At 41.9% G+C, this 11,882-nt stretch overlaps 1 protein-coding gene across 4 annotated transcripts in view; it reads right to left on the reverse strand.

Annotated features, from left to right (window-relative positions):
- VPS54 (VPS54 subunit of GARP complex) overlaps window positions 1-11,643 on the reverse strand; it is a 47,549-nt gene extending 35,906 nt beyond the window's left edge. Inside the window, exons 1-6 of one of the 4 annotated variants that reach the window (XM_032103535.1) lie at window positions 11,533-11,643; window positions 11,105-11,188; window positions 2,715-2,876; window positions 1,757-1,862; window positions 1,621-1,665; window positions 111-189 (exon numbers count right to left, since the gene is read on the reverse strand). In XM_032103535.1, the coding sequence (XP_031959426.1) occupies window positions 111-189; window positions 1,621-1,665; window positions 1,757-1,862; window positions 2,715-2,850 (366 nt within the window). In that variant the 5' untranslated portion in view covers window positions 2,851-2,876; window positions 11,105-11,188; window positions 11,533-11,643. Of the gene's footprint in view, window positions 1-110; window positions 190-1,620; window positions 1,863-2,714; window positions 2,877-11,104; window positions 11,189-11,532 lie in introns of those variants that run through there. The other 3 variants (XM_032103534.1, XM_032103533.1, XM_032103536.1) reach the window with 3 other exon arrangements.
- Between the last annotated feature and the right edge of the window lie 239 nt (window positions 11,644-11,882).

Genomic DNA, 11,882 nt, shown 5'->3' on the forward strand with positions numbered 1-11,882 from the left:
CATTATAGAATCAATAATGAGTAACATTTGTAACACTTGCTACTGATGTTATAACATACTGATACAAAAAGACACCACTTTTTAATGATTAAAGGAGGCTTTGACTGTACCGTGAGTGTGTAATAGTGTCCTGTCAAAGGTATCTTTAGGAGTACAAATATTCTTGCATCTTTCATGAACTTTCTCTCTCTGTAGAAGAGAAAATACATTAAAGAATTATTCTGATGCCTAAAATCCAGAACTTCCTCATTTGAAGCAAAACATTCAGTGAAACACAACTGAATTATGCAAATAAATTCTGGCAAGTTCACAGTATTTTCTTCCTCTTATAAACTCAGACAAAGTTTTTCCAGGTGAAAGGTACCAAAAACTTCAACCTATAGTGGATGTGTTGTTTTTTTTCCTGTATCTTTACATCTCAAGAGAAAATGAACCCAGAAGTTATTGAAAAGGTGTAACAACTTCTCTACATAAGGATATATAATCACAGATCAATTGTAATTACATATACAAACATTTATTTGCTGACTAATCCAGAAATCACACTAACACACAAAGAGTCCTTTTTCATTGCTAAATCAAATTGGATGAAAGTAGAAATTACTTGCACACATTACTAATGAGTACCTTGCTGAAACCATGTATCTTGTTTCGTCATGCTGAGCTTCAAATTTTAAACACCACCAGAGACCATAGTGGTGAGAAATTATATTTCTAAAGAACACCAATGTTAACTAGATTTCTGCTAGAAGCTACACAGCTCAGTTCCAAAATCTTCTTTCATTTAGCAGTCACTGCATGAAGTACTAATTTTAAAGGATGAAATCTTAAAACATTTAAAATGCTGAATATGTGAGTTAAAGGCAATGGTTCTGCTGGAGTTCAGTTATAGACAATTCACTTCCACAGTCTTTAACTATGATTAAACAAGTAACACTTCCTGCAACTAATTCTGAACCAGCAAAAAAATAAGGAAGTTACAAACCAAGGAAGCAGAAAACAGCGGGAGACTTCTACATGTTCTTTCAGTTAAAAAAAGAAAGAATACTACATACTTACTGACACTTGTATTTTTAAGAGATTGTAGAAGTCTCCTACTGGTCCTGGTGTCCTTAGATGTAGCTTACACTTCCCTGTTACAAAAGAAATCATGAAGATAATAGGCCTATTTATAGTTTGAGAAGTCCATGTATAAATGTTTCACTGTTTAGATTGAAGACTCTTAAAAATATCTCCAACCCTCACAGTATGTAGTCATTTGATCCAAAGGTCTGAGAATGCCATGTTGCATTGTAGAACCCAATCCTTAAACAATCCTTACAGGAAAAAAAGGATTAACAACCAGAAAGAATATGAACTGCAAGCCCTGGTGCAGAGCTCAGTACTCAGAAACAGAAGTTAAAAATAACAAGAAATTGCCTCAGGACAATTCAGAAAGCATTTTCCACACAATGGGTTCTGAGATTATAAAACCAGAAATGTCTAATGAAGACCAAACCAACAACGAAAAAGCAAATCATCAGCTAACTGTAGGATGGGCTACTAGCAGGGACAACCTAATTAGAACAAGGATCTCCTTCTGGTCCCTAGGACTATGTGCACCTAATTGGGGGTTCTTACCGGAGCGATTTCCTGTTGGTATAATGCAAAATGTTCCTTGGTGATCTGTGGGAGGTAGAATGAAGGCGTGACTTCAGTGTCCACAAAGTCCACTCCCCATGTTTTTGTAAAGAAATCAGATTCCCTTTTTGCTAACCTAGGATCATTTAGTGCTGCTGGGAGATTGACTTTGGAATGATAAATAGTCCATCTTTGCTGATCCGCAACTAGAGATGGGCTGTCACGTAAGTTATTGGGATTGCCTGCAGCACAAAAGACAAGACATTTTGTTAGGGTGAGAAACAAGGCTGTAGCTTTTGCTAAGATGTGGTTCTTAAGCAAACCATGTTTTACCAGTTACATACTGCATTAGAATTATCTATGCAAAAGACAGATTATATTCTCCTTCTGCAACACTTCACCTTGCATTCCTTCTATGAGATTAACCAGTCAAGTTCTGAACTCAGAAGTGGTGTATTGACACTTACTAAATAGATTTAGCTCAACAACTTTAGCTTCTAGTGAAGAGAAAAAAATTCCAACCACAAACATATTTCTAATAATCTGATCTTGATCAGAATGACAGCTGCAATTCATTAGCATTAGATGTCACAATTCTTAAGATTCCATCCCACCTACTCCTTTGTGTAAACTAAGCTTTGGTGCAACACAACAGCTGGAACCGTGACCAAAATCTGGTTTAACAACAGCACCAGAGACTTAGTACTACAGACAGGTCACTTGCTTCCTCCTGCAGAAGGGCTGGGATGTCTTCCAGAAGGAATGCAGTCAGACTCTCCAAGCACACTGGACACGTCTGCTACAGGCTCTGACAGATTGCACCCTCTTACATGGAGTATAGATCACAGCTGTAATGTGGAATCATGCAAGCAAAAACCCCACCTATAATGAGAACATCTTAAAACAAGCTGCAAATAGTCCCTCCTATTGCTCCAAAGGGATGCTGGGTAGTATAAAGCAGAATTACGGCATGCTTGGAAGTAGGACTATGGATTACTACACTACACCCAGTATACAAGAAATAGTGAGTGGATGGTTGCCAATAGCTCAGCAAATTGAGCTGCTTTCTCCCTCTCCCTGCACACCAACATTACCTGTGGGTTCCTTGGGACACACATCAGGCAGGGACTGCACAGGGCGAAAGTGTTTCGTGGCGTCCATTTCTTTTTTAAAGAAAGCATCACTGCTGTTTGACTGAGGCACTGGTGAAGAACTGTGGCTTGATGCCATTGCATAAAATCACCACTTGATAAAAGCTAAATAGGAAACAATAGATATCCAGGCTTTAATAAAGCTCTGGGGACACACTGTATCAAAACAATGACACTCCAGTATTAACTGCAGTACTTCAACTGACACATTTCAACAACAGTAGAAAGTTTATTTTAAACACAAAAATAAAAGGCAGAATGTAACTGCATAGTCTGTTCCTCACACACCTGTAGATTTGGAGGATAGCCTGTTTTTGGGCACACCACCAACAAAAATAAGAACATTAAGGAAAAAAAGGAAGTCCTTCAGGCACTTCTTCCTTTCTTGACATAACTATTGCAGCCACAGTGCACATATTCACAGTAGAATTTCCTGTCAAATATCAGGAAACATTGTACTTGAATCAGGAAAACTGACAATTCAACTTTTATGGTTGCCTAGTAAAGTACAGTTTATTTCAGCATAATGTATTTGCACAGAGAAGACAATTAAATCATAGATCAAAAAGCTCTAGAGTAAGCAAAGTCACACTAATTTTCAGTTCAATTTTAAAATCCCAATTTGAAAATAACAGCCTTAAAAATTTTACACTAGGGCTAAACTTAATGAGTTCTTTCCATCTGTAAACAAAACTGCATTTCCATCAAAGTATCAGACAGTAGTAAACTGCACAACTATTAGAGGTTTGAGAGTTTATTAAAACTGTACAGTTCAAGGAGTGCCTGTTCAAAGGGACCGATCTGGATCCATGCCTTTAAGGAGAAATTAAATGCATCTAGCAAGATCTTAGCGTTTAACTACCAACCCTTAATGGACACTTAAATTACTTACTACTCGGTGAAGGAGCACAAAAAGATTAAAGGCCTATTTTATCTTCAAGTGCTAAAGCAGGCACCAAGGGATGGCTGTATCTCACTGTGTCAGCTTCCAGCAGCATCACATACATTAAAAATCTCATTTGGAAAAGAAAAAGAAAAGGTTCTACTTTCTAATCGAAGTTGAAAGTGTCCTACAAAACAATTCTAAAAAAGATGTTCAGCTGTAGCAGAGCATCCCAATCAAGAGGCCCATACTAAGAAAAACTTACTAGTAGACATAAAAAATGGGAGCAGTCAGAAATAGATAAAAAACCTTTCCAGACATCTGACAGATCTTCCTTAAATACCATGCAGCATTAATCTCTCTCCCACAAAAGCCCCACAAACCCTTTTCTCTACTACTTATATTGCATTTTGATATTCTTATGTTCTTCCCTTGACATTTCCAAAGTAACTTCTTCATTAAGCTCTTCCCTACTGTTTTGGGGTGGTTTTGTGAAAAAAAATCTAGTATATGATGACAAAACACTGTCATTTTGGCATTCTTAAAAAACACATCCAGTGCTATGTTGCCATGACCAAATCTCCTAAAGGCATACAGTAAATTTATCTGCACTTGGAATTGCTTCAAAGTGCTGTATTTGCAGTTTTTCTCCTGAAAAAGCCTCTGTAATACGAGACAGAGTCTGCTCTAGCCAGATGTATGAGCAACTAGGGCAATTTGTAGAAAGCATTGAAATCCTGTAAATCTTGCAAGCTAGTCTTTCATTAAGCCTTTCTCCTTTCCCCACAATGAAGTACTATCTAAAAAGATTGTCTAGGATATGAATTGTCGCAACTACATAAATCTGAGTGGAGAAAATACTATCTGTGTGATGCTAGATTTAAAAGAAATTTAAAAGACAGTTTAAGGTTCAACAACACCTCAGCTTTTCAGAAACAAACTCTACCTACTCTTGCACAGATATTTTCCTTACTTGTCACCATAAAATATTCACTGCAAATCTTAAAATAGAATGAAAAGAGTATAATAAAATATCAGTGCAAGCAGTAACCTTCATACTATTGAGTGGATTCCAACAAGATATAAGAGTTCACAGGCAGAGGCCTTCTTAAGTGGCATGCAATCTGATGCTGTACTAAATTATTCATAGCTAGAAGCTATTCTAGTATCCTCCTAAGTCAGGACCCTATGGATAATTAACCCCAATGAACAGCCACATTTGCACAGGAAAAAACTCATCTCTGTACTGCCCAAAACCAGGCATTCCTCAAAATGCAGTCCTTAAACTGGCCAACAAAGTATAACTTCAGAAAGAGAAAGAAAACTGGACAATACTACCTGCATTAAATCCAAATTACAAAGGAATATCTGCCAAACCCATATGAAGACGAAAATCCCGCCCTACACTCATCTCCATACACTAACCTTTCCCACAACTGAAAAACTTTAATTTGTTCACCAACAGCAGCAGTTCCTTGTGCTCCACTACTAAACATTTTATAGACAAATAAATCTATAACCAGCCCCCTAAACCAACATTTTAAAATGTGCAATAATATATAAATTTGCTGATTTAAACATACCAAAAAAATGAAACTCAGTGTAAACACAGAACACAACTTCTGCACAATATTTTAACCCATTCAACTTTCAATGCAAGTGAAAGGCAGGTAAATGCAGTTAACTGCACTAACTGTGGAGAATGACAGGCAGGTAAATGCAGTTAACTGCACTAACTGTGCAGAGCGAATTATGAAATGCTGAGTCCCCTGAGTCTCTTACTTAGAAGAGCATATGGCTGTAGTAAGAATATGCAACTGTGTAACTTCATGACATCAGTGTTTAAATGATATACAATTAAAATGGATTAAATCAACTGTGTTCTCTCCAGTAATCACCATAATTTACTCACATTTTGTCTTGCAATGTGTATTAAACTAATGTAATTTAAAAAACCCTTTAGAGGTTAGATACAAGAGTAATGACAGAAGCTGGAATCTAGGCTTATAGCTTTATTTGCAAGGTCTTCAATATATTACATCTATTTTGTACACACTGTATTAATTTCCTTAGTTAAAAAGATTTTATTAAATTACACCGTCACTGTAATGACTTAATACCACTGAAGTTAAGCCAAATCTGCCATGGCAACAATGAAAATAGCTTTGATGATCTGAACTGACAGTATTCTTACAGTTTGAGCACATGAAGAGCTATGCTTCAACCTAGAGCCTCCTCTTTAAAACCATTCTTGTTCAATAACGTGCTCAGCAAGTACAATGTGACACAGCTGTACAACACAGCAGGGAACAGAATACTGCGGTGACGAGAGTAATAACCACACTGGGATACTGCCCAGTCAGCGAAACAGCAGATCTGTGAGTTAGCAATGCATTAATCACACGGGGTTTTTTCTGAGGTGACTACGCTGTGACTCTTGAGTTTCACACCCGAGGTTTCAGCTGTTAGATGAGAGCACAACAAACAACAAAGCGTATTACTCAGAAGTAATTGCACAGGGTGGTTGTAACTCTGGAGGATGTGCTTGTTTTTCTAAGTATCAGGACTTGTACAAAACTTCTTCAGAAACTGCCTTCCTATATTCTGAGTGTAATTATTCACATGCTTTGTTTTTCCAATATAATTCACAGAATCTGCTCTCCAATTTTTATTTCAGCTTCAAAAACAGTGACATCTAAGAAGAGATACCAAGTACCCAGAGGGAAGAACCCAGCATTCCAATTGAACATACAACATACTGAGCAAGATTCCCCTTCAAGCATTCCCCACTGTCCACAACAAGCCACACCTGGACACCAGCAGGCACTTTTCAAGGGCTATGCTCTGCATCCCAAAAGTAAAGCAGGAGAAGTTTCTCTGTGAACACAAATGGCATGCTAAAGTCCCTGCCGCTTTTCATGACTTTGGCAACAATAGAGTGAAATGAAAATATTTCAAGCACTCCTCTAGCTACCCAACATGCTTTGGAATAGAAAACCATCAGAAGCCACCCATAAATCAAGCTAAGGCAAGATACTGCACCATTTCTAAATGATATGATAAATACCAAAGGTATCTAGTAAAGAAAAGCATACCAGAAACATAGCTAAAAGATAAAAATGCACAAGGGACTCCTTCTAGGACCTCAACAGCTAATAAATGGCATGTTGTTATTGGCCTAATATATTTACTCTGTCCTCAAAAGTTTCGCTTTTCCTATCCATTATTACGCAGCTCTTTTTGCTAAATCAGGATTTCACCCTGTAACAGGGAAACCATGGTAGGAGCAAAGCACACAGCACCTTTGTAAGACAATGTGAGCCAGACTGCAGGAACGCAAGCTTTCACTTTTTTTTTCAACCAGCTAATTCCTCAGGCTGAAATTTCCGTGCTTGTCCCTGGTGCCCTGAGACAGACATCCCCATTGCAGCAGGGGAGCCAAGGTTAGCTTGGAGCAGAAACCTTTAAGCAGTTTCAGAGAATGAGGTTAAAGCTCATTCAGGAGCTGTTCTGTTAACCCAAGCTCTTTCTGAACACCTATTTCCACCCTGGGGTTTCAGAGGAGGAAACTGATGGCTGTCAGGGGAATGACACGGCCAGAGGCAGAGGAAAGCTGTGACATGTCCCCATGGAGCACACTCCAACATGAAACCTCTTCACACAACTTAGAGAGGAGGCTGTGTCAGTCTGGCCTTCCTGAAAGCCTAATGAATATATGTATATTTGTATTCACAAACACGTATTTGAGTGCATTCTGCACATCCCAACAGTACCCCCAACCTCATGTTCTCACACTAAGGATGTACCTTCTCTGCAAAGTTAGCATGACTGATGACCATCCAGATTAGCCTTGCTGGGATGAAATCAACCCAACAAGGAAGCAATGTATGAGCTATCTGCATTTCTCATCAGCCCTGCTTAGCCACACGTGCTGTTACAATCCAGCAGATTCTGTAATTCCTCAGACTGTGCTACTTCCCCAGCAAACTGCATAACAGGGACTGTGGAAAAGCAAGAGCACTTGAATAGCTTAGAGAGTAACGCCACCACCCTGCCCCTAAATAGTCTCTTTCATAAGGCCATCTCAAAACACTCTCCTCAAACAGGGAAACAGGCAAGAAAAAGCAGTAGTGACTCCAAAGAAAGAACGGGACAGCTGCATCCCCACTGCAAAGCACCATGGGTAGCCTGCAAGACCAGGATAAAGCAACATCTGACTTTCATATTATTACATTTTGTACTGGTTTCTTTTGCCCTTCCCAGCTGTAGGCACATGAAGAGCACATTAAAAAAAAAAAAAAAAAAGTTTTAGCTGAGCTTCATTTCTTTAAACACAAGAATAAGATCCTCTGAAAAGAATTACCCCAAAATGTCCCATCACTGAATAATGTCTTGCTACTTAAAATAATCTACAAGTGTAAACATTTTGTCAAAAACTGGAAAGCAATTTATCTCCTTTTAGACAAACTATTTGGGAAGTAATATTTCACTTTCATTCAGGTACCAAATAAACAATTATATGAAACATCTGTGATGTACCCACTGGGGCAAATGCACTTCCTCTCACCTGGAAAACCAACCTCCCAATGCTGAACACTAACTGGAAATCAGAAGGCAGCTTCTGTGCTGGAGAAACAGACATACCTACAGCTGTTTAAGTCATTAGGCACCACGTTCTTCCACAGCAGAGGCGTCAGAATCATTCAGAAACAATCATCAAAGCAGTAAAAATACATGTCAGAAAAGGCCTTGTGGTTAGCTGCTCACACTATCACACAATATGAGAGTGAAGCCTCTTTGTACCCTTTTTTCCAGGCATCAGCATTACAGTGTGCATTACCCCTTTGGAAAATGGTGAAATACGAGCATCTTACAGAGCTCCAGAGAGGTCCACGCAGCTGAACAAAGACCAAGGAGACCCAGCAGGCATTCCTGCCACGAGTCTGTCAAAGGCAGACACTGTGGAGCAGTGATGTGTGGAGGAAAGGCAGAAGAACTGCACCAGCTCCAGCAAAAATCCCAGCACTGAGGTCCTGACGTGACAAAAGGAGTCGGACAGACGCTCACGGCATGTGCGTCAACAGCACGATTCCCTGCACAGCCCCTCCACTTGCCATCCTCAGCAGGGCTAGGCTCCACTCCTTCATCAAAAATAACTTCCTAAAAGTATGAATTTTCATGGGAATCACGTCTTTCCAAAGCCTTACCCAAGTCCTGAACTTGCAATGGGTATGAGGGAGCCAAATAAAAGTATTTCATAGTTTGACAGCATGCATAAAGCTGTGACCAGAGACCATCAAAAGGCAGGCCCAGTGCACCTCATATCAAGTCCTGACACAGGATGCCAGTCCAATGTCACCCTACAGGGCAGATACTCTGCAAACAAGACCATCCAAACTTTAACTTGGTGAACAACAGAGAGTGCCACCACATTTGCTGATAGTCCTTGTGGTATTAATACCTGCCCAAGAATAGATCAAACAAAACTGATCACTCCTATTCACATCACTTCCTTTGCATCCCTCAAATAGCTCCCACTGACAAAAAGAATAAATAATTCTATGGCATAAAAGCCAGTATGGTTATGCTACACCTAGAATGCCAAAAACCAAAAGGAAGGCCTTATACTGCTGCTTACAGTGACTGTGTAAAACTGATGGAAACTCTCTAACATATTGCTAAGTGCCAGATATGCTACTCCAATTCTAATAATCTATCCCTAAACACACACACACACGCATCCAAAATGGCCCCTTTTTTCCTTTTTATTTAAGAACCAAATTGATAGAAAAAGGCTGGGATATTTAAGCTATTAAGTATGAGTACTTTGGAACATCTGATCAGTACATGGATCCGTCAGTTTTGACTATGAGGGAAACACATTAACAATTCTTTACCTTCTGAAGAGAATACTCAGGTGGTTTTCTTTAAATCTAGGTGAGGTGGGTGCAAAAAGTTAAAAATAAGAAGACAAAGCCTAGATTTGCTGGTAAATATGATTTGGACTTAATCATATGAAGCCCCAGAACTACGTACATAGGACATCCACAATCGTGCTCACCCGCTCACTCTTCCCGCTCCATTCATAAAACAAGACAATAAATAAACAAAGTGTGAAGAAAAAAAAAGAAACCAAAAGAAAATTGTGAGCCTCCCAGCTGGAAGGATAATATGATGTTCATGGCCCTTCTCTCTTCTTGAGACTCAGAGATCCTTATTTTCCCCAAACTCTGGAGAAGGAAAGCAGAAGTGGCTTCTTCACAGAGTTGCTGCCCCAAAAGAAGAAACGATACCTACATGATTCCATTTCCCAACCTCTTCCTGCTCAAACTGCCAAAGAGAAGCCTGCAGTCTGCTTTCTCCACTCTTTCTAATGGCTCCTGACATTTTCCAGGCAAACAATATCCCCGTTCAACCTTGGAAATGTACATCTCCTTCTCCTCCCGTGAAGTTTGTGCTTGTCAACAAGGCAAGATTCCTACACACATGCCAGACTCCCACTACAGAGAAAGATGGTGCTGAAGACAGAGGGACACTCGGGACAGATCCTGTTACCAGCAAATCAGATGGGAGAGGTAGAGATGCTTCTCGCTGTGCAAACTTCTGGCCTCACTGGTGAGGCTGCCCAGGTGATGTACAGTGACTTGTGCATGAAGAGCCATAGATCTCCTGTCAATTAATCCATTTTAGGCACTGTTTTCCTACCCAACGGAAGCACCAAGGACTTCAAGACGTTTTGTCTGTACTACAGTTAGTCAGAGTCGCACTGACTCTCAGCCCAAAACAGTAATTACTGCAGCCACTACAATAATTAACATACTGCAGTTGGGTTTTTCAGTAAGACAGCAATTTCTCACAGGGTTGCACAGCAACAGCTCCACAAGTCCATTGCACTTCTCATTCGGGACTTCATCAGTACAGGTAAGACAGTGAAGTCAATACACCACCTATGCTAGAAACTCAAAAGAATAAATACATGCAGATCTGTAGCCCAGTAATCACTCTGATGCACTTTAAAACAGGCATTTTATACTTTTTTACACTTGATTGTGATAACTCTATGTCCTGTAAAAGCAATCCTAAGCATTTAGAAAATATAAGAAAAACAGAGAAGAAAAAGATAATCCGCAACATACTAAGGCCCAAACTGGACAGTCAGGGGGGAGTTTCTGTTGGGAGTGTAGAAGGTTGGTATCTTACATGCACATGCATGTATATCTCAACATCACATACCGTCTTTGAAAAATTACAGTAAGGAAATGCAAGAAGTTAATTTTCCCATCACTCAATTTTAGGATCATCTACAAACCCAGGAACCATCGCATTCCCAAATGGCTTATGGAACCAGCAAGCCCTTTAGCGCTCCACATCCCAGTCCATCCTGGCTGCCATGCGCCAGAGGAAAACACCAAATACTTGCTCTAAACGTTAGCTCCCGCGCCGGCCATACCTTATGGAGAACACGCCAGGAGTATCTCCCGGAGGCCGTCGTCATATCTCTCCCCGTGGCATCGTCGGGAATGCTACCGGGGACCTGCGGGACAGTGACCGCATGAGGGAGGCCCGGCCTCACGCCAACACCTCCGCACCCTCCCCGCACCTCCCGCCGGGCACCGCCCGCTGCCCACCGGGGGGTTACCATGGAAATTCAGAACGGGGATTTGCAGGAAAGGAGGGAAAGCGGGCCGCGGGCAGCCCCCCCCGCCCACCTCCCCTCGCGTCCCTCCGCTCCGCCGCCCGGCCCAGGCCGCCCGGGCCGCCCACACAAAGGGCGCCCGGGGAAATTAAACTTTCCCGGCCGCTCCCCGGGGGAGCCCCGGCGGCGGGCGGGGGCGGGCGGCGGCGGGGCCGGCGGCGGGCGGGCCCCCCGCGCTGTACCTGCGGCGCCGGGCGGGATGCGCGGCCTAGCGCGGCTCCTCCGCCGCGACACGTCGGTGCCCCCGCGCAGGGCGGCGCAGGAAGGGCCCGGGCGGCGGCGGGAGGAACCAGGCCCCGCCTCTGCCGCCGCCCGGGGGAGGAGCCGCGGCCAAGGCCGGCGGAAGGGGCCGCGCCGCCGCCGGGGCTGCGGTTCTGGAGCGCGGGGACCCGCAGTGCCCGCGTCCCGGGCCGGCATTTGAGAGGCCTCGTCACCAAACTCCCCGCGGGTGCTCCGCAGCCGGTTTTACTCAGATTTATGTTTTAGGCTGTAATTCTCCGTCAGGCTACAGAAGATGCTGAAATACAGGTTT

This window comes from Corvus moneduloides, chromosome 3, assembly GCF_009650955.1.
Source record: "Corvus moneduloides isolate bCorMon1 chromosome 3, bCorMon1.pri, whole genome shotgun sequence".
Lineage (NCBI taxonomy): Eukaryota > Metazoa > Chordata > Aves > Passeriformes > Corvidae > Corvus > Corvus moneduloides.